The sequence below is a fragment of the Anomaloglossus baeobatrachus genome, chromosome 7 (assembly GCF_048569485.1).
Source record: "Anomaloglossus baeobatrachus isolate aAnoBae1 chromosome 7, aAnoBae1.hap1, whole genome shotgun sequence".
NCBI lineage: Eukaryota > Metazoa > Chordata > Amphibia > Anura > Aromobatidae > Anomaloglossus > Anomaloglossus baeobatrachus.
The window spans coordinates 306,071,498-306,094,471 of NC_134359.1; the positions used below are offsets into that span (position 1 = coordinate 306,071,498).

At 51.9% G+C, this 22,974-nt stretch overlaps 2 protein-coding genes across 2 annotated transcripts in view; both read left to right on the plus strand.

Moving 5' to 3' along the window:
• Nucleotides 1–5,477, plus strand: part of LOC142245759 (ATP-binding cassette sub-family B member 10, mitochondrial-like) — a 34,598-nt gene extending 29,121 nt beyond the window's left edge. The window contains exon 6 of the mRNA XM_075318714.1: nucleotides 5,343–5,477. Coding sequence (XP_075174829.1) covers nucleotides 5,343–5,477 — 135 coding nt within the window. The remainder of the gene's footprint in view (nucleotides 1–5,342) is intronic.
• LOC142245710 (ATP-binding cassette sub-family B member 10, mitochondrial-like) overlaps nucleotides 1–22,495 on the plus strand; it is a 61,037-nt gene extending 38,542 nt beyond the window's left edge. The window contains exons 2-13 of the mRNA XM_075318653.1: nucleotides 13,028–13,228; nucleotides 15,752–15,954; nucleotides 17,289–17,423; nucleotides 17,637–17,783; nucleotides 17,898–18,033; nucleotides 18,284–18,379; nucleotides 18,745–18,954; nucleotides 19,218–19,297; nucleotides 20,056–20,236; nucleotides 21,049–21,092; nucleotides 21,400–21,434; nucleotides 21,883–22,495. Of these exons, the coding sequence (XP_075174768.1) occupies nucleotides 13,028–13,228; nucleotides 15,752–15,954; nucleotides 17,289–17,423; nucleotides 17,637–17,783; nucleotides 17,898–18,033; nucleotides 18,284–18,379; nucleotides 18,745–18,954; nucleotides 19,218–19,297; nucleotides 20,056–20,236; nucleotides 21,049–21,092; nucleotides 21,400–21,434; nucleotides 21,883–22,141 (1,727 nt within the window). The 3' untranslated portion in view covers nucleotides 22,142–22,495. The remainder of the gene's footprint in view (nucleotides 1–13,027; nucleotides 13,229–15,751; nucleotides 15,955–17,288; nucleotides 17,424–17,636; nucleotides 17,784–17,897; nucleotides 18,034–18,283; nucleotides 18,380–18,744; nucleotides 18,955–19,217; nucleotides 19,298–20,055; nucleotides 20,237–21,048; nucleotides 21,093–21,399; nucleotides 21,435–21,882) is intronic.
• The last annotated feature ends 479 nt before the right edge of the window (nucleotides 22,496–22,974 follow it).

Genomic DNA, 22,974 nt, shown 5'->3' on the forward strand with positions numbered 1-22,974 from the left:
TATTCTGTATATATACACTGCACAGTACCACTTCTCCTGTCCTGTATACTGGGTGTAATCCTCAGGATCTGTATTATTCTGTATATATACACTGCACAGTACCACTTCTCCTGTCCTGTATACTGGGTGTAATCCTCAGGATCTGTATTATTCTGTATATATACACTGCACAGTACCACTTCTCCTGTCCTGTATACTGGGTATAATCCTCAGTACCTGTATTATTCTGTATATATACACTGTACAGTACCACTTCTCCTGTCCTGTATACTGGGTGTAATCCTCAGGATCTGTATTATTCTGTATATATACGCTGCACAGTACCACTTCTCCTGTCCTGTATACTGGGTGTAATCCTCAGTATCTGTATTATTCTGTATATATACGCTGCACAGTACCACTTCTCCTGTCCTGTATACTGGGTGTAATCCTCAGTACCTGTATTATTCTGTATATATACACTGCACAGTACCACTTCTCCTGTCCTGTATACTGGGTGTAATCCTCAGTACCTGTATTATTCTTTATATATACACTGCACAGTACCACTTCTCCTGTCCTGTATACTGGGTGTAATCCTCAGTGTCTGTATTATCCTGTGTATATATACACTGCACAGTACCACTTCTCCTGTCCTGTATACTGGGTGTAATCCTCAGTATCTATATATATACACTGCACAGTACCACTTCTCCTGTCCTGTATACTGGGTGTAATCCTCAGTATCTGTATTATCCTGTATATATACACTGCACAGTACCACTTCTCCTATCCTGTATACTGGGTGTAATCCTCAGTGTCTGTATTATTCTGTATATATACACTACACAGTACCACTCCTCCTGTCCTGTATACTGGGTGTAATCCTCAGTATCTGTATATATATACATTGCACAGTACCACTTGTCCTGTCCTGTATACTGGGTGTAATCCTCAGTATCTGTATATATACACTGCACAGTACCACTTCTCCTGTCCTGTATACTGGGTGTAATCCTCAGTATCTGTATTATCCTGTATATATACACTGCACAGTACCACTCCTCCTGTCCTGTATAATGGGTGTAATCCTCAGTATCTGTATTATTCTGTATATATACACTGCACAGTACCACTTCTCCTGTCCTGTATACTGGGTGTAATCCTCAGTGTCTGTATTATTCTGTATATATACACTGCACAGTACCACTTCTCCTGTCCTGTACACTGGGTGTAATCCTCAGTATGTGTATTATTCTGTATATATACACTGCACAGTACCACTTCTCCTGTCCTGTACACTGGGTGTAATCCTCAGTACCTGTATTATTCTGTATATATACACTGCACAGTACCACTTCTCCTGTCCTGTATACTGGGTGTAATCCTCAGTATCTGTATTATTCTGTATATACACTGCACAGTACCACTTCTCCTGTCCTGTATACTGGGTGTAATCCTCAGTATCTGTATTATTCTGTAGATATACACTGCACAGTACCACTTCTCCTGTCCTGTATACTGGGTGTAATCCTCAGTATCTGTATTATTCTGTATATATACACTGCACAATACCACTTCTCCTGTCCTGTATACTGGGTGTAATCCTCAGTATCTGTATTATTCTGTATATATACACAGCACAGTACCATTTCTCCTGTCCTGTATACTGGGTGCAATCCTCAGTATCTGTATTATTCTGTATATATACACTGCACAGTGCCACTTCTCCTGTCCTGTATACTGGGTGTAATCCTCAGTATGTGTATTATTCTGTATATATACACTGCAGAGTACCACTTCTCCTGTCCTGTATACTGGGTGTAATCCTCAGTATGTGTATTATTCTGTATATATACACTGCACAGTACCACTTCTCCTGTCCTGTACACTGGGTGTAATCCTCAGTATGTGTATTATTCTGTATATATACACTGCACAGTACCACTTCTCCTGTCCTGTACACTGGGTGTAATCCTCAGTACCTGTATTATTCTGTATATATACACTGCACAGTACCACTTCTCCTGTCCTGTATACTGGGTGTAATCCTCAGTATCTGTATTATTCTGTATATATACACTGCACAGTACCACTTCTCCTGTCCTGTATACTGGGTGTAATCCTCAGTATCTGTATTATTCTGTAGATATACACTGCACAGTACCACTCCTCCTGTCCTGTATACTGGGTGTAATCCTCAGTATCTGTATTATTCTGTAGATATACACTGCACAATACCACTTCTCCTGTCCTGTATACTGGGTGTAATCCTCAGTATCTGTATTATTCTGTATATATACACTGAACAGTGCCACTTCTCCTGTCCTGTATACTGGGTGTAATCCTCAGTATGTGTATTATTCTGTATATATACACTGCAGAGTACCACTTCTCCTGTCCTGTATACTGGGTGTAATCCTCAGTATGTGTATTATTCTGTATATATACACTGCAGAGTACCACTCCTCCTGTCCTGTATACTGGGTGTAATCCTCAGTATCTGTATTATTCTGTATATATACACTGCACAGTACCATTTCTCCTGTCCTGTATACTGGGTGTAATCCTCAGTATCTGTATTATTCTGTATATATACACTGCAGAGTACCACTTCTCCTGTCCTGTATACTGGGTGTAATCCTCAGTATCTGTATTATTCTGTATATATACACTGCACAGTACCACTCCTCCTGTCCTGTATACTGGGTGTAATCCTCAGTATCTGTATTATTCTGTATATATACACTGCACAGTACCATTTCTCCTGTCCTGTATACTGGGTGTAATCCTCAGTATCTGTATTATTCTGTATATATACACTGCACAGTGCCACTTCTCCTGTCCTGTATACTGGGTGTAATCCTCAGTATCTGTATTATTCTGTATATATACACTGCACAGTACCACTTCTCCTGTCCTGTATACTGGGTGTAATCCTCAGTATGTGTATTATTCTGTATATATACACTGCAGAGTACCACTTCTCCTGTCCTGTATACTGGGTGCAATTCTTGGTTGGTTCCTTCCTTCCTTTCGACCGCTTCTCTTCGGTTCCTTCAATCCTTTCGACCGCTTCTCTTCGGTTCCTGTCACAAACCACCGGGGGGGTCACTCAGAAATCCCCCACGCTGGCTACCAGTACGTCACAATCGGGGGGTAACAAGTGGGGGTCACCCCTTTTTTATACCTCCCGACCGACAGACAGAGCACGTGACGCGCTCTCTAGCGCCCCTCTTATAGTCAGGCCAATTATGGAATTGCCCGACCATAAGCAAGGAGGCCGCTATACTACTTATGCCGATTATTGAAGGGTCCCCGGTGAGAGTAGGGTATATATTCCCCCGACCTCCGCGGGCGGAATATATAAAATCTCCCCGAATCTCACTGGCCTCCCCACAATAATCCTTGGCACACACTCGCTGCCACCAACCGATTTACGGTAACTATTAGCCGAACACACAGACGTGGGATTCAAGATCGAGATAACAGAACAGCCCAAGATTAATTATATAATTTAATCAGCCTAAAGCACACTAGAAACTACAATATATACAATAGGGAATCTACAGAATATACATATGTCAGAGTACAGTTACAATCAAAGCATGGTTTACAAACAGGCATACACAGTTCCAGCAGTTACCTTGTTGCGTCTGGCCACAGGGGGGCGCTGTACCCAGGTTTCTAGGATCCTTCCCACAGATGTTTCCTACACGTGACCCCCAGCGAAAGAACACTGGAAAATGGCCGAAGTAGGGTTATCAACCTGGACAAATCCAGGTCCCCTCCTACCTTCGTGACCTCAGAGGGAGCACTGCTCCACCCCTGGCTGGAGTTATGGACAAAATCCACAACATGGAATATGGGCCATAACTTTGCCTGGGAGCGTCGTAGGCGGACGCCAATGCTCTCATTGTGACAGTTATGAATTTAGCTACAGAACGAGGGGACTCATGACCCGTCTGCCAGTTCCCCATTGGCTGATATCACGCCTGGGGCATTTCCCGATGTCCTGCTCCCATAAAAAGGGTGTGCCAGCATCGTCCGCATGCGGGGACACCATTTTTATGGTTGCCATATTTATCGGAAATATGGCTTGCGAGATATGAACCATTTTTTACTGGAGTCGTTCTGTCTGGCTACTTCCAGAGCCTTGCTAACTAGCTAGCAGCCCCCACTACAGGGTCACGGCAGGGAGTCATCCTGTGTCCATTGTCCCCACATCATCTCATTTCCATATCACAGGACATGGCCATGGAGGTGTGTGCTTCACAGATGCTGGACATCTGAGGACAAGAAGGGGGGGGCACTGCCAGGGAGTGATGAGCGATTATGACTGGAGTCATAATTCATCTTCATATCCCGGGATTTGCCTCACAGTTCCTTCAATCCTTCCGACCGCTTCTCTTCGATTCCTTTCGACCGCTTCTCTTCGGTTCCTTCAATCCTTTCGACCGCTTCTCTTCGATTCCTTTCGACCGCTTCTCTTCGGTTCCTTCCATCCTTTCGACCGCTTCTCTTCGGTTCCTTCAATCCTTTCGACCGCTTCTCTTCGATTCCTTTCGACCGCTTCTCTTCGGTTCCTTCCATCCTTTCGACCGCTTCTCTTCGGTTCCTTCCATCCTTTCGACCGCTTCTCTTCGGTTCCTTCCATCCTTTCGACGCATCTCCTCGCTTTGATCAGGGGAGGATTATTAAGTCTCAACAGAATCCGGTGTCTCAGCGGTGTGCTATAGGAAGTCTTCTCTTGCGCTGCCCTTTTTGCACAAGGTTTAGACACCAGGTCGTTGCCACCTTCTGATTTGTGCAGCGGCTGCCTCCTGCTCGGGTCTCATTTTTCTTGATATTTTTTACTTTCCACCTGGATGTTATTTCCTCTCTGCGATTATCTGCGACCCTCCTATTAGGACACAGGACTCAGCTGTTATTGCCGGGGGCCCCACCAATCTTGAGGACGGGGGTCTACTGTGTCTATGGAGAAGTTTTATGTATCGGTGACCAGAGCTCAGTCATGTATGGACCCATGGAAGCAGTAATGTCGTGTGTCACCACTGCCATAGACATGGATTGGGCGATGGTCATGATAGCACATAACGGTCTATTCACATAGGGACTGTGTGGACATCCTCTTTAAGAGGAGTATATGCATGCTCCCTATCAGGGCCCCCACGTTACACTGCAGGATGGGTGTCGAGCGCCTATCCTAACACAGAGGCACTATCTTCTCAGTCTTCTTCCAGACAGTCTCCTTCGGTGCAGTCTGTGCTTGATGTGAGGATATTGGGTGTTCTCCTCCAGGGTCAGGTGCTCTTGGAGGCTTCTTCCGGACAGTCTGCTCTGTGTTTGATGTTCTCTTCTAGGGTCGGACACTCTTGGAGGCTTCTTCTGATCAGTCTCTTCCGGTGGAGTCTGTGCTCAATGTGAGGATGTTGGGTGTTCTCCTCCATAGTCGAGCGTTCTCAGAGGCTTTTTCAGGACAGTCTGTCTGTGCTTGATCTGAGGATGTTGGGTGTTCTCCTCCAGGGTCGGGTGCTCTCGGAAGCTTCTTCTGAACAGTCTGCTCTGTGCTTGATGTGAGGATGTTGGGGTGTTCTCCTCCAGGGTTGGGTGCTCTCGGAGGCTTCGTCTGGACAGTCTGCTCTGTGCTTGATGTGAGGATGTTGGGGTGTTCTCCTCCAGGGTTGGGTGCTCTCGGAGGCTTCGTCTGGACAGTCTGCTCTGTGCTTGATGTGAGGATGTTGGGGTGTTCTCCTCCAGGGTCGGACGCTCTTGGAGGCTTCTTCTGGACAGTCTGCTCTGTGCTTGATGTGAGGATGTTGGGGTGTTCTCCTCCAGGGTCGGACGCTCTCGGAGGCTTCTTCCGGACAGTCTGCTCTGTGTTTGGTGTTCTCTTCTAGGGTCGGACACTCTTGGATGCTTCTTCTGATCAGTCTCTTCCGGTGGAGTCTGTGCTCAATGTGAGGATGTTGGGTGTTCTCCTCCATAGTCGAGCGTTCTCAGAGGCTTTTTCCGGACAGTCTGTCTGTGCTTGATCTGAGGATGTTGGGTGTTCTCCTCCAGGGTCGGGTGCTCTGAGGCTTCATCCGGACAATCTCCTCTGGTCCAGGATGTTGGGTGTTCTCCTCTAGGGTCGGATGCTCTCGGAAGCTTCTTCTGAACAGTCTGCTCTGTGCTTGATGTGAGGATGTTGGGTGTTCTCCTCCAGGGTCGGGTGCTCTCGGAGGCTTCGTCTGGACAGTCTGCTCTGTGCTTGATGTGAGGATGTTTGGGTGTTCTCCTCCAGGGTCGGACGCTCTTGGAGGCTTCGTCTGGACAGTCTGCTCTGTGCTTGATGTGAGGATGTTGGGGTGTTCTCCTCCAGGGTCGGATGCTTTTGGAGGCTTCGTCTGGACAGTCTGCTCTGTGCTTGATGTGAGGATGTTTGGGTGTTCTCCTCCCAGGGTTGGGTGCTCTCGGAGGCTTCGTCTGGACAGTCTGCTCTGTGCTTGATGTGAGGATGTTTGGGTGTTCTCCTCCAGGGTTGGGTGCTCTCGGAGGCTTCGTCTGGACAGTCTGCTCTGTGCTTGATGTGAGGATGTTGGGGTGTTCTCCAGGGTTGGGTGCTCTCGGAGGCTTCTTCTGAACAGTCTGCTCTGTGTTTGATGTGAGGATGTTGGGGTGTTCTCCTCCAGGGGGGTGCTCTCGGAGGCTTCTTCTGAACAGTCTGCTCTGTGCTTGATGTGAGGATGTTGGGGTGTTCTCCTCCAGGGGGGTGCTCTCGGAGGCTTCTTCTGAACAGTCTGCTCTGTGCTTGATGTGAGGATGTTGGGTGTTCTCCTCCAGGGTCGGACGCTCTTGGAGGCTTCGTCTGGACAGTCTGCTCTGTGCTAGATGTGAGGATGTTGGGGTGTTCTCCTCCAGGGTTGGGTGCTCTCGGAGGCTTCTTCTGGACAGTCTGCTCTGTGCTTGATGTGAGGATGTTGGGTGTTCTCCTCCAGGGTCGGACGCTCTTGGAGACTTCTCTTATTTTTTGCAGATGTTACATTGTTTTGTGCAATGGTCGTTGTGTCACAATGTTTAATTGCTACATTAGTAGAACGGAAGCTTCTGATTCCTCCTCCCCTCTATTATACGGTGGAGGCTCATTCATGACTGATGACGGTGGTGACACTGGATTGGACGTACACGTCCCCATCCATGCTTTGCAATTGCCTGAAATAATATGCAGGAACAGCGCCTCTGTTGTGCACAGGTTCACACCGGTATTGCACTATTTATTGATAATGAGCTGCAATACCAGAAACAACCTGTGCTCACCGATGGCGCTGTCCAGAACATCCTGTAGATCCGTCTCCCTCCCGTGGAGATTTTTTTTTTATATGTTCCTATGTGAAGTGTCTGGAATATTGGACAGAGCGGCCTCCCATTCTCCTCTGTGGCCTCTTATCTGGCCTCTGCTGTGTCTGGAGATATGGTCTCTGGATGGACGGTTCTGTTCCTCCCTGATAGCTTCAGCTTTGAAAACGTTGCAGGAAAAGCAGTTTGCTCGGCCGCGTTCACACCCAGTTATGTGATGAGATCCGCATGTCTGCGCCCTGCACAAGTGTCCGGGTCCATGTCTGCGCCCCGCACAGGTGTCCGGCTCCATGTCTGCGCCCCGCACAAGTGTCCGGCTCCATGTCTGCGCCCCGCACAAGTGTCCGGCTCCATGTCTGCGCCCCGCACAAGTGTCCGGCTCCATGTCTGCGCCCCGCACAAGTGTCCGGCTCCATGTCTGCGCCCCGCACAAGTGTCCGGCTCCATGTCTGCGCCCCCGCGCAAGTGTCCGGGTCCATGTCTGCGCCCCCGCGCAAGTGTCCGGCTCCATGTCTGCGCCCCGCACAAGTGTCCGGCTCCATGTCTGCGCCCCGCACAAGTGTCCGGGTCCATGTCTGCGCCCCGCACAAGTGTCCGGGTCCATGTCTGCGCCCCGCACAAGTGTCCGGGTCCATGTCTGCGCCCCGCACAAGTGTCCGGGTCCATGTCTGCGCCCCGCACAAGTGTCGGGCTCCATGTCTGCGCCCCGCACAAGTGTCGGGCTCCATGTCTGCGCCCCGCACAAGTGTCGGGCTCCATGTCTGCGCCCCGCACAAGTGTCGGGCTCCATGTCTGCGCCCCGCACAAGTGTCGGGCTCCATGTCTGCGCCCCGCACAAGTGTCGGGCTCCATGTCTGCGCCCCGCACAAGTGTCGGGCTCCATGTCTGCGCCCCGCACAAGTGTCGGGCTCCATGTCTGCGCCCCGCACAAGTGTCGGGCTCCATGTCTGCGCCCCGCACAAGTGTCGGGCTCCATGTCTGCGCCCCGCACAAGTGTCGGGCTCCATGTCTGCGCCCCGCACAAGTGTCGGGCTCCATGTCTGCGCCCCGCACAAGTGTCGGGCTCCATGTCTGCGCCCCGCACAAGTGTCGGGCTCCATGTCTGCGCCCCGCACAAGTGTCGGGCTCCATGTCTGCGCCCCGCACAAGTGTCGGGCTCCATGTCTGCGCCCCGGTTTCCCCCCAGTCTGCGGCCCTCACATTCTACAGGCGCCGCTTATCTTCTGCTCTGCACATCACGTATGGAGCTCGGGCCGATCAGATCTTCTGGGCGATTGATTCCATGAAGGATCATTCCTGATCACTGTCCATGTAAATATGATCAGCGAATGACTCCATTATCCACCATTGTGTGCCGCCCCCGGTAGACCTCTGATGTAACGGCGGTGGCTCTGAGTGGCAATGTGGCTGTATCGGGCGGGGGCGACTGTTTTTGTGATGGGGGTTAAAAATATTAAAGTTGAGAGAAAAATAATAAAATAAAGTTTGTGCCGCCAGTTGGGATGTTGGGCTGTGGTATGGCCGGCACTGCTGGTGGGTTCCAGGAGTTAGGTGGTGATGCACAGTGCCGGAGGGTTGTCCCCTCCCCCCATTAGGGCTGGTTCCTGTCCTGGGGAGGGTGAGGTGGGGACGGTGCAGCATAGAATAATCAGCCACAGACAGGACAGGAGCTGTTACCTGTTACTGACGCTCTGCAGAACAGTCTCAGTGATGGTGGTCTGACCTCCCCAGTGACTGTGCGGCTCCTCTGCTGTGTGGGGCTCGTGTCCTCCGGCCGATACTTCACTACCAGGGAGAAGGCATCTGGGATCCTGGGATTCTCAACACAAGAAAACTCTGGATCTCTGATCCCTTCCAGTATCTCGAATCCTGAGGGAAAATTCACTGTCTTCTAGACGTTTCCAGACTCCATCACGTCACTGAGCTCCTGGGAAAATAGGGACTGATACCCTGAAAGTCCAGGTGGCCTAGGGACTGATACCTGCTAATGTGCAGCTGCCCCTGCAGAGGCTTCACCAGTCACCTCAGGACAGGACGTCTCCATGTCACCTCCTCACCTCACACCGACCGCAACTGCCACTGACAGAATTTACCTCAGAACTAAGCTCCTCCCCCTTCTCCTTCTAGGGCGGGAACACAAGCTCAGGTGACCGGCCCCAGTAATGGAGTGTGGGGGAATGTGTGTATGTGGTGACCGGCCCCAGTAAGGGAGTGTGGGGGAATGTGTGTATGTGGTGACCGGCCCCAGTAATGGAGTGTGGGGAATGTGTGTATGTGGTGACCGGCCCCAGTATGGGTGTGTGGGGGAATGTGTGTATGTGGTGACCGGCCCCAGTATGGGAGTGTGGGGGAATGTGTGTATGTGGTGACCGGCCCCAGTAATGGAGTGTGGGGAATGTGTGTATGTGGTGACCGGCCCCAGTAATGGAGTGTGGGGAATGTGTGTATGTGGTGACCGGCCCCAGTAATGGAGTGTGGGGGAATGTGTGTATGTGGTGACCGGCCCCAGTAAGGGAGTGTGGGGGAATGTGTGTATGTGGTGACCGGCCCCAGTAAGGGAGTGTGGGGGAATGTGTGTATGTGGTGACCGGCCCCAGTAATGGAGTGTGGGGAATGTGTGTATGTGGTGACCGGCCCCAGTAATGGAGTGTGGGGAATGTGTGTATGTGGTGACCGGCCCCAGTGAGAGAGTGTGGGGGAATGTGTGTATGTGGTGACCGGCCCCAGTAAGGGAGTGTGGGGGAATGTGTGTATGTGGTGACCGGCCCCAGTGAGGGAGTGTGGGGGAATGTGTGTATGTGGTGACCGGCCCCAGTAAGGGAGTGTGGGGGAATGTGTGTATGTGGTGACCGGCCCCAGTAAGGGAGTGTGGTGGAATGTGTGTATGTGGTGACCGGCCCCAGTGAGAGAGTGTGGGGGAATGTGTGTATGTGGTGACCGGCCCCAGTAAGGGAGTGTGGGGGAATGTGTGTATGTGGTGACCGGCCCCAGTAATGGAGTGTGGGGAATGTGTGTATGTGGTGACCGGCCCCAGTGAGAGAGTGTGGGGGAATGTGTGTATGTGGTGACCGGCCCCAGTAAGGGAGTGTGGGGGAATGTGTGTATGTGGTGACCGGCCCCAGTAAGGGAGTGTGGGGGAATGTGTGTATGTGGTGACCGGCCCCAGTGAGAGAGTGTGGGGGAATGTGTGTATGTGGTGACCGGCCCCAGTAAGGGAGTGTGGGGGAATGTGTGTATGTGGTGACCGGACCCAGTAATGGAGTGTGGGGGAATGTGTGTATGTGGTGACCGGACCCAGTAATGGAGTGTGGGGGAATGTGTGTATGTGGTGACCGGCCCCAGTAATGGAGTGTGGGGGAATGTGTGTATGTGGTGACCGGCCCCAGTGAGAGAGTGTGGGGGAATGTGTGTATGTGGTGACCGGCCCCAGTAAGGGAGTGTGGGGGAATGTGTGTATGTGGTGACCGGCCCCAGTAATGGAGTGTGGGGGAATGTGTGTATGTGGTGACCGGCCCCAGTAAGGGAGTGTGGGGGAATGTGTGTATGTGGTGACCGGCCCCAGTAATGGAGTGTGGGGGAATGTGTGTATGTAGTGACCGGCCCCAGTATGGGAGTGTGGGGGAATGTGTGCATGTGGTGAACGGCCCCAGTAAGGGTGTGTGGGGGAATGTGTGTATGTGGTGACCGGCCCCAGTATGGGAGTGTGGGGGAATGTGTGTATGTGGTGACCGGCCCCAGTAATGGAGTGTGGGGAATGTGTGTATGTGGTGACCGGCCCCAGTAAGGGAGTGTGGGGGAATGTGTGTATGTGGTGACCGGACCCAGTAAGGGAGTGTGGGGGAATGTGTGTATGTGGTGACCGGACCCAGTAAGGGAGTGTGGGGGAATGTGTGTATGTGGTGACCGGCCCCAGTGAGGGAGTGTGGGGGAATGTGTGTATGTGGTGACCGGCCCCAGTGAGGGAGTGTGGGGGAATGTGTGCATGTGGTGACCGGCCCCAGTAAGGGAGTGTGGGGGAATGTGTGTATGTGGTGACCGGCCCCAGTGAGGGAGTGTGGGGGAATGTGTGTATGTGGTGACCGGACCCAGTAAGGGAGTGTGGGGGAATGTGTGTATGTGGTGACCGGCCCCAGTAATGGAGTGTGGGGAATGTGTGTCTGTGGTGACCGGTCCCAGTAATGGAGTGTGGGGGAATGTGTGTATGTGGTGACCGGCCCCAGTAATGGAGTGTGGGGGAATGTGTGTATGTGGTGACCAGCCCCAGTAAGGGAGTGTGGGGGAATGTGTGTATGTGGTGACCGGCCCCAGTAAGGGAGTGTGGGGGAATGTGTGTATGTGGTGACCGGCCCCAGTAAGGGAGTGTGGGGGAATGTGTGTATGTGGTGACCGGCCCCAGTAATGGAGTGTGGGGGAATGTGTGTATGTGGTGACCGGCCCCAGTAAGGGAGTGTGGGGGAATGTGTGTATGTGGTGACCGGCCCCAGTAATGGAGTGTGGGGGAATGTGTGTATGTGGTGACCGGCCCCAGTGAGGGAGTGTGGGGGAATGTGTGTATGTGGTGACCGGCCCCAGTAAGGGAGTGTGGGGGAATGTGTGTATGTGGTGACCGGCCCCAGTAAGGGAGTGTGGGGGAATGTGTGTATGTGGTGACCGGCCCCAGTAATGGAGTGTGGGGGAATGTGTGTATGTGGTGACCGGCCCCAGTAAGGGAGTGTGGGGGAATGTGTGTATGTGGTGACCGGCCCCAGTAAGGGAGTGTGGGGGAATGTGTGTATGTGGTGACCGGCCCCAGTAAGGGAGTGTGGGGGAATGTGTGTATGTGGTGACCGGCCCCAGTAAGGGCGTGTGGGGGAATGTGTGTATGTGGTGACCGGCCCCAGTAAGGGAGTGTGGGCGAATGTGTGTATGTGGTGACCGGCCCCAGTAAGGGAGTGTGGGCAAATGTGTGTATGTGGTGACCGGCCCCAGTAATGGAGTGTGGGGGAATGTGTGTATGTGGTGACCGGCCCCAGTAAGGGAGTGTGGGGGAATGTGTGTATGTAGTGACCGGCCCCAGTAAGGGAGCGTGGGGGAATGTGTGTATGGGGTGACCGGCCCCAGTAAGGGAGTGTGGGGGAATGCGTGTATGTGGTGACCGGCCCCAGTAAGGGAGTGTGGGGGAATGTGTGTATGTGGTGACCGGCCCCAGTAAGGGAGCGTGGGGGAATGTGTGTATGTGGTGACCGGCCCCAGTAAGGGAGTGTGGGGGAATGTGTGTATGTGGTGACCGGCCCCAGTAAGGGAGTGTGGGCAAATGTGTGTATGTGGTGACCGGCCCCAGTAAGGGAGCGTGGGGGAATGTGTGCATGTGGTGACCTGCAGAGAAATCCGATTCTCCTTACAGCTGACCATACCTGTTATACACATTGAGATGCACATGTAGCCATTATTTGTGATGATCCCGGCACAAGGCACCACATTGTCTTATACCTCATCCTCTCCCGTCAGCTGCTTGCGGTGCGGGCTCCGGAGCTCCTGTTTTTGGAGTGGAGGATTCCTGCAAAGCTAGATCTGATATGATGAGACGTGTTCCCCCCCCCCCACCCCTCCCCCCCCATGATGAGACGTCCCGTCCCCCCCCATGATGAGCCCCTCCCCCCCATGATGAGACCTCCCCTGATCTCTAGCGGTGCCGCCCTCCCTCCAGTATGACTCTCTCTCTCTCCTGCAGCCGCGGTCGGCTTCCTCACCGTCTCCAGTGTCATCACTATGTCCGCGCCATTTTTCCTGGGTAAAGTGATCGATGTGATCTACTCGAATCCTGCGCAGGATCTGACGTCCAGCCTGACCTCACTGTGTGCCTTACTGAGCGGGGTCTTCCTGCTGGGAGCTGCGGCCAACGGCACCCGGGTCTACCTCATGCAAACCTCAGGTACGAAGTGCAGCGCCGAGTATATGACCGTAGTGATGATACGGCGCAGGGTATATGACCGTAGTGATGATACAGCGCAGGGTATATGACCGTAGTGATGATACAGTGCAGGGTATATGACCGTAGTGATGATACAGCGCAGGGTATATGACCGTAGTGATGATACAGCACTGAGTATATGACCGTAGTGATGATACAGTGCAGGGTATATGACCGTAGTGATGATACAGCGCAGGGTATATGACCGTAGTGATGATACAGCGCAGGGTATATGACCGTAGTGATGATACAGCGCAGGGTATATGACCGTAGTGATGATACAGCGCAGGGTATATGACCGTAGTGATGATACAGCGCAGGGTATATGACCGTAGTGATGATACAGCGCAGGGTATATGACCGTAGTGATGATACAGCGCAGGGTATATGACCGTAGTGATGATACAGCACTGAGTATATGACCGTAGTGATGATACAGTGCAGGGTATATGACCGTAGTGATGATACAGTGCAGGGTATATGACCGTAGTGATGATACAGCGCAGGGTATATGACCGTAGTGATGATACAGTGCAGGGTATATGACCGTAGTGATGATACAGTGCAGGGTATATGACCGTAGTGATGATACGGCGCAGGGTATATGACCGTAGTGATGATACGGCGCAGGGTATATGACCGTAGTGATGATACAGTGCAGGGTATATGACCGTAGTGATGATACAGTGCAGGGTATATGACCGTAGTGATGATACGGCGCAGGGTATATGACCGTAGTGATGATACGGCGCAGGGTATATGACCGTAGTGATGATACGGCGCAGGGTATATGACCGTAGTGATGATACAGCGCAGGGTATATGACCGTAGTGATGATACAGCGCAGGGTATATGACCGTAGTGATGATACAGTGCAGGGTATATGACCGTAGTGATGATACAGTGCAGGGTATATGACCGTAGTGATGATACAGCGCTGAGTATATGACCGTAGTGATGATACAGCGCAGGGTATATGACCGTAGTGATGATACAGTGCAGGGTATATGACCGTAGTGATGATACAGTGCAGGGTATATGACCGTAGTGATGATACGGCGCAGGGTATATGACCGTAGTGATGATACAGTGCAGGGTATATGACCGTAGTGATGATACGGCGCAGGGTATATGACCGTAGTGATGATACGGCGCAGGGTATATGACCGTAGTGATGATACAGCGCAGGGTATATGACCGTAGTGATGATACAGTGCAGGGTATATGACCGTAGTGATGATACGGCGCAGGGTATATGACCGTAGTGATGATACGGCGCAGGGTATATGACCGTAGTGATGATACGGCGCAGGGTATATGACCGTAGTGATGATACGGCGCAGGGTATATGACCGTAGTGATGATACAGCGCAGGGTATATGACCATAGTGATGATACAGTGCAGGGTATATGACCGTAGTGATGATACGGCGCAGGGTATATGACCGTAGTGATGATACAGCGCAGGGTATATGACCGTAGTGATGATACAGTGCAGGGTATATGACCGTAGTGATGATACGGCGCAGGGTATATGACCGTAGTGATGATACAGTGCAGGGTATATGACCGTAGTGATGATACAGCGCAGGGTATATGACCATAGTGATGATACAGTGCAGGGTATATGACCGTAGTGATGATACGGCGCAGGGTATATGACCGTAGTGATGATACGGCGCAGGGTATATGACCGTAGTGATGATACGGCGCAGGGTATATGACCGTAGTGATGATACAGCGCAGGGTATATGACCGTAGTGATGATACAGCGCAGGGTATATGACCGTAGTGATGATACAGCGCAGGGTATATGACCGTAGTGATGATACAGTGCAGGGTATATGACCGTAGTGATGATACGGCGCAGGGTATATGACCGTAGTGATGATACGGCGCAGGGTATATGACCGTAGTGATGATACAGCGCAGGGTATATGACCGTAGTGATGATACAGCGCTGGGTATATGACCGTAGTGATGATACAGTGCAGGGTATATGACCGTAGTGATGTTACGGCGCAGGGTATATGACCGTAGTGATGATACAGCGCAGGGTATATGACCGTAGTGATGATACAGCGCAGGGTATATGACCGTAGTGATGATACAGCGCAGGGTATATGACCGTAGTGATGATACAGTGCAGGGTATATGACCGTAGTGATGATACGGCGCAGGGTATATGACCGTAGTGATGATACAGCGCAGGGTATATGACCGTAGTGATGATACAGCGCAGGGTATATGACCGTAGTGATGATACAGTGCAGGGTATATGACCGTAGTGATGATACAGTGCAGGGTATATGACCGTAGTGATGATACGGCGCAGGGTATATGACCGTAGTGATGATACGGCGCAGGGTATATGATCGCCTGCGTCCATCCTCTGTGGTGCGGGGGCCGCACATGGACACATTCATCACTGATGACCGAGAATCGCGGTCTCATTTGTTACATTGTCTCCATGACTCTCCCCAGGGCAGCGGATCGTCCGCAGGCTGCGCTCCTCGCTCTTCTCCTCGCTCCTCAGGCAGGAGGTCGGCTTCTTTGACAAGACTCGTACCGGGGAGCTGATCAATCGATTGTCTGCAGACACCGTTTTGATTGGCAGATCAGTCACAGAGAATCTGTCGGATGGACTGCGAGCCGTGGCACAGGCGTCTGTGGGCGTGGGGATGATGGTAATACCGCACTCACTGCATGTGTATATAATGTATATACTGTGTGTATATAATCACCGGTTACTACAGACACTGACCTCCGGGTAATGAGGGGATGGGCTGAAAAATACAGGGACAGATACACAACATGAGAAAAATATACATACACATATACATATACATCTACGTACGTGTCACCTTGAAGGTATTCGTGGTTTCACAGAAGACAATGATTTTGAGCTCCTCCGTTATTAAAGTATCCAGTCTGCTCTTTTAGTTCCTTTAGGCCGGTTTCACACATCCGGCTTTTCTCCGGTTTGCCGGATCCGGCGCTCTCCCGTACAGACAATACAGTACAGTGACAGCGCTGTAACGTCCGGGTCACATGACAGCACGTGACCGGCGCTTGTTGCGCTGTCACTGTACTGTAGTCACTGTATGGGAGAGCGCCGGATCCGGCAAACCAGCGAAAAGCCGGATGTGTGAAACCGGCCTCAGCCTGAGGGAGGGCTCTCCGCTGCCTTGTCCTTGTTCACGCTTTCTCCTGTGATATGATGTCCGCTGCCTTGTCCTTGTTCACACTTTCTCCTGTGATATGATGTCCGCTGCCTTGTCCTTGTTCACGCTTTCTCCTGTGATATGATGTCCGCTGCCTTGTCCTTGTTCACGCTTTCTCCTGTGATATGATGTCCGCTGCCTTGTCCTTGTTCACGCTTTCTCCTGTGATATGATGTCCGCTGCCTTGTCCTTGTTCACGCTTTCTCCTGTGATATGATGTCCGCTGCCTTGTCCTTGTTCACGCTTTCTCCTGTGATATGATGTCCGCTGCCTTGTCCTTGTTCACGCTTTCTCCTGTGATATGATGTCCGCTGCCTTGTCCTTGTTCACGCTTTCTCCTGTGATATGATGTCCGCTGCCTTGTCCTTGTTCACACTTTCTCCTGTGATATGATGTCCGCTGCCTTGTCCTTGTTCACGCTTTCTCCTGTGATATGATGTCCGCTGCCTTGTCCTTGTTCACGCTTTCTCCTGTGATATGATGTCCGCTGCCTTGTCCTTGTTCACGCTTTCTCCTGTGATATGATGTCCGCTGCCTTGTCCTTGTTCACGCTTTCTCCTGTGATATGATGTCCGCTGGTCATGTTGTGGCTGAAACTCGTCTATCGCTCCTCATAACAATTTAATGCTAAATACCGCTATATAAACTGAAGCGCAAAATGTGTGAAAACCAAATTGTGTAATTTTGTGAAATTTGCCACGACAGTATATAACACACCCCTGTATATTCCCAGCCGTATACACAGACGTAGACACTGCTCTCGTGTTCCTCCTCATCATCTTCTTTTCTCCCGGCAGTTTTTCGTCTCTCCACAATTGGCCATGTTTGTCCTGAGCATTGTCCCTCCGCTCGCGGTTGTTGCTGTCATTTATGGGAGATATTTACGGAAAGTTTCTATGCTGACTCAGGACTCGCTTGCTGAAGCCACTCAGGTAAGTGGCCATGAAGCCATGCAGCTCTGTCCCCCACCTCAAACCGCTCCCAGAGGACACCGCTCAATCATGCATGTGTCCTAGCAGCTAAATATCACCGGCTAGAGTCAACCTGCTAACTGGTGACCCTTGTGCCGTCATTTTACCACCGTCCCCGTATGTTTCATCAGTGACCCCAGGTTTCTCCCCTGTTCTTTCCTCTCGTGTCCTCAGCTGTCGGAGGAGCGTATCGGGAACGTCCGGACGGTGCGAGCCTTTGGGAAGGAGATGCTGGAGATGGAGAAGTACGATGGTAAAGTGGACTATGTCATGGACCTGGCCTATAAGGAGGCCTTTGCCCGGGCTGGATTCTTTGGCCTTGTGAGTACCAACCTGATGTCCACGTTGTCTTCATTTCTGAACAAAGACTGTGACATCTCTGCAATTCTTCCGTACCCTGAGCTCATTTCTGTCCCCCTTTCTTCTGTTCTGCAGACCGGCCTGTCGGGGAACCTCATTGTGTTGGCTGTGTTGTATAAAGGAGGCCTGCTGACCGGGGCGGCGCACATGACGGTGGGCGAGCTGTCCTCCTTCCTGATGTACGCCTTCTGGGTTGGGATCAGCATCGGAGGTACACACAGTATTTACCCCATTGGTTCGTGGCTTGGCCCTCCCCCCGGCTCGCGCTTGGCCCTCCCCCCGGCTCGCGCTTGGCCCTCCCCCCGAACCTCGGAGGCTTCATATTTGAAGAGCGCAGAGTTAATTTCCATCATTAGATCGTTGTCCCTGGAGATTAATCTCTGAGCGTAGATACAGAACATGTCTGCTGCAGCTGTAATTGCCCGGACATCCGGTGTTTATGGCGGCACGTTGTGTTCCAGGGCTCAGCTCTTTCTATTCGGAGCTGATGAAGGGATTCGGGGCCGGGTCTCGTATCTGGGAGCTGCTGGACCGGAAACCTCTGATGCCTTTTAATGGTGAGAGCAAAGTACAGAAGATAAGATGGAGACGGTAACGTGGCGCCGTATGTGTGAGGGGCGGGAGGACGGCGCGGATCAGTCTGTGGAGAGGAGGGGGAAGCTCCCCGGATATCACTAACTGGGGGATGATGGATGATTATCATCGGCTGGATGATGACGGATGATTTATGGATCACGGAAATAACTGATCCGTCTCCAGATTTCATAATACAATTTGTATCGTGTGAAAAATTCATGTTAGAATGGCTGCATAACTATGAAAGGGACGATTGATGATGATGATGATGATGATGATGGCTGTATGATGACCTGTGACCGCTGTGTGATAATCCCGGTGATGGGTTATGTTCCTCTTATTTCAGAGGGTGTACAGATCCCATCAGACAGGTTTCGCGGTGCTCTGGAGTTCCGTGATGTTGGCTTTGTCTACCCCAGCCGGCCCGATGCTCCTATTTTCCAAGGACTGAACCTCTCTGTGCCGTCCGGGTCTGTGATGGCCGTGGTGGGACCAAGCGGCTCAGGAAAATCCACCCTGGTGTCGCTGCTGCTGAGGCTGTATGATCCCAGCACAGGTAAGATGTGGGGCTCGTCACGTCCTGCGGGGGGCAGTAATGGTCCCTCCATTATTACACGTCACATAGTGACTGGCTGCAGGACTGACAGGACCGGATGGCAGGTTAGTGCCCGGTAACCGGTATGGGTTTTGTTGGGATAATTCCACCATTCGGGGATGGCCGTGCCGTGAGGTGTTATCGTCTTCTCTCGCTGCACGCACAGTATGGCCGTGCTGTAATCTCCTGCAATCTCTGATATTTGCCACCATCTGTTTTCCCAGGATCCATCCACATCGATGACCACAACATGCTCCACCTCAACCCGCTCTGGTTACGGTCAAAGATCGGCACCGTCAGCCAGGTAACCGGACCGCCCTATATGATGTCAATGCTCCTCAGACATGGCCCGCGCCAGGAGTTATTACAGGTCACTCTGAGAACAGAAGGAAATCATGGAAATACTGATAACACCGAGCTCGATACAGCGTGGATCCTATATGATAAGAAGAAGAAATCCTCTCTGACCTCCCACCGAGAGATCAGTGAAGGAATTTGTAACAAATCATATTAATTATGAATTTCTCCAAAAACCTGGTTTTGAGGCTGGCTCGGCCCGGTGGCTGCACGCGGCTGGCTCGGCCCGGTGGCTGCACGCGGCTGGCTCGGCCCGGTGGCTGCACGCGGCTGGCTCGGCCCGGGGGCTGGCTCGGCCCGGTGGCTGCACGCGGCTGGCTCGGCCCGGTGGCTGCACGCGGCTGGCTCGGCCCGGTGGCTGCACGCGGCTGGCTCGGCCCGGTGGCTGCACGCGGCTGGCTCGGCCCGGTGGCTGCACGCGGCTGGCTCGGCCCGGTGGCTGCACGCGGCTGGCTCGGCCCGGTGGCTGCACGCGGCTGGCTCGGCCCGGTGGCTGCACGCGGCTGGCTCGGCCCGGTGGCTGCACGCGGCTGGCTCGGCCCGGTGGCTGCACGCGGCTGGCTCGGCCCGGGGGCTGGCTCGGCCCGGTGGCTGCACGCGGCCGGCTCGGCCCGGTGGCTGCGCTCGGCTGGTGTTGGAGATATTATCACAGCCCCCATAGATGTTTTTGCTGAATCCTTTCCTTTCCCTTTCTTCTGGCTGCAGGAACCAGTCCTGTTTTCCTGCTCCATCTCGGAGAACATCGCTTACGGGGCAGAAGACCCCTCCACGGTCACCCCAGAGCAGGTCCGGAGGGTGGCTGAGGTCGCCAATGCCATGGGATTTATCGAGAGTTTTCCTGAAGGATTTAACACTGTGGTTGGGGAGAAAGGCGTCCTCCTGTCAGGTACGGCCGCCTACAGGTCCGCAAACTTCCCAGCAAAGTCTATGAGAAGTCAGATTTGCTGCACACGTTGCAGTTTTTGTCAGTGTTTGTTAATTCTTCCTGCGTTTTTGTCAACATGTCACAAAAACGCACCGAAAACGCAGCAAAAACTCAGCAAAAACGCACCTACAATTACAAGCGTTTTTGTGACATTTCCAGGCTCGCTCTGACAAGGGGCAGTTTTGGTTGCAGTTTGTGAACACACAAAGATGCAGCGTGTGCATGTAGCCTTACAGGACTTTTTGCTGTGGTTTTATTCCAGTCTCTATCTTCAGCAGTCCGTTATATCAAGTATATTTTTGTTTTGTTTGCTTTTTTTTTTTTTTATGCTTTTTGTTTTTTGTTTTTTTTTTACCCTCCATACAAATCCGGAGATTTGGGCCTTTTTTTTATCTGGAGCTAATTCTTAGGGACTTCCACAAGGGGTGTGGCTCTCATGATCCTCATGGGCGGGTCTTCAGGCTGTTTTGCATAATTTACCACTCCTCTTACAAATTAACACTGAATAATAAGTCCAATATCTCTGGAGGCATGTGTGTGTGAGTGTATGTGTGTGTATGTATATATATATATATATATATATATATATATATATATATATATATATATATATATATATATATATATATATATATAATCTCATAGTACACAACAGAGGGAATTAAGCACTGGTCACTTCTCACCTTTTGCAATGTTCCCTTTAAATACAAATTTAGAAAAATTTTATCCTTTGTCCATTGAAATAATTCACGTCCTCTATTTTTCTTCCTCAGGGGGCCAGAAACAGAGGATCGCCATTGCCCGGGCGTTGCTTAAGGTGAGTCTCCTGTAGGGACTGAGGGAAACCTTCCTGGCAGAGACTCTTGTGAGGAGGATTCTTACTATTCTCCGTAATGGAGCTGCAATACCAGACACAACCAGTGGTCGGGGGGGGGCGCTGGATTTTAGAATAAAAATGTTTCTTATTCTGTAACATTCCTGATGGGTCGGCCATGATGTGTATGAGATTAGAAGGATCGGCTTGTATTACAGACACAGCCCCCCTCCTGTGCGAGGTTGGGCCTGGTATCTGGTATAGTATCTTATCCATACTATGAACTGGTTCATTTGTTTCTCCTCCTCAGAACCCACGGATTCTTCTCTTGGATGAAGCGACAAGGTAACGTCCATCATCACTACAGTCCTGGTCTTCTGCCAGCTAAGGGTTAATGCTGCTGACATTTTTGATCAATGTCCAGCCCTCGCTGGGAGCTCTGCTCACAGGACTGGAAGGCGAAGGAGCTGCCGAGGAGCCGCCTCTGGGCGGGGGAGGGCCGAGGAGCCGCCTCTGGGCGGGGGAGGGCCGAGGAGCCGCCTCTGGGCGGGGGAGGGCCGAGGAGCCGCCTCTGGGCGGGGGAGGGCCGAGGAGCCGCCTCTGGGCGGGGGAGGGCCGAGGAGCCGCCTCTGGGCGGGGGAGGGCCGAGGAGCCGCCTCTGGGCGGGGGAGGGCCGAGGAGCCGCCTCTGGGCGGGGGAGGGCCGAGGAGCCGCTGTGCTGCCTTTTTTTTTTTTTTTTCTTTTTTGCTGCTTCTCTGTTCCAAATCTCATTTCTGCTTTTCTTTCCGCCCAGCGCTCTGGATGCAGAAAACGAGTCCCTTGTTCAGGAGGCGCTGGACCGTCTGATGGAGGGACGCACGGTCCTCATTATCGCCCATCGCCTGTCCACCATCCAGAACGCAGACTCTGTGGCCGTCCTGGACCAGGGGCGAGTGGTGGAGTGCGGGAAACACCAGCAGCTTCTCCAGAACCGGAGCGGCCTGTTCAGTAAACTGATGGAGAAACAGTCCAGCCTGCTGCGCAGTAAAGACTCTGCCCCGCGAGCACAATGATGGACGCACGCGGGTTTTATAGTATTATTTTTTGTTATTTATATATAAGATGTATTTTTCAAGTTTTTCATAATTTTTTAAAAAATTTTAACTACAATTTTTAAGCACTGGCGAAGTGTGACGTCTCCCGGGTGGTCTCTGTGATGGTGTCTGATGTCCCCCCGGTTGGTTTCTGACGTCCCCTCATGGGTGGTCTCCGAGGCCACCCCCCTTCCTCCTCCCCGGGTGGTCTCTGTGATGCTGCTGTCTCTGATGTTCCACCCACGACTCAATGTGGCTGGATGAATCTGCTGGACAATGAAATGAATGTCATATTATTATTACATAAATATGGAAAAATAATTTAAAAAAATATTTTTGGAAATGTTTACTGGATTTTTGTTTTTCTTTCCATGTTTCACTAAAACAGCAGGAAATTAAAATGTGCAATAACGCGGTCTGAGGCTGCCCCCTGGTGGTGGATCGTGATACGTAGCCTGGCCCGGCAGCACTTACAGGGTCTGAGGCTGCCCTCTGGTGGAGGATCGTGATGCGTTCACTGGTCCGGCGGCACTTACAGGGTCTGAGGCTGCCCTCTGGTGGTGGATCGTGATACGTTCACTTGTCCGGCGGCTCTTACAGGGTCTGAGGCTGCCCTCTGGTGGTGGATTGTGATGCGTTCACTGGTCCGGCGGCATTTACAGGGTCTAAGGCTGCCCCCTGGGGGTGGGTCGTGAGGGGTTATGGCTGCCCTCTGGTGGTGGATCGTGATGCCTCTCATTATACTGATCACCGCTCAGAAGCTGTAATATTTCTCTGCTTCAGAGGAGAGGTCAGTGCTGCTTCCCGTAGGT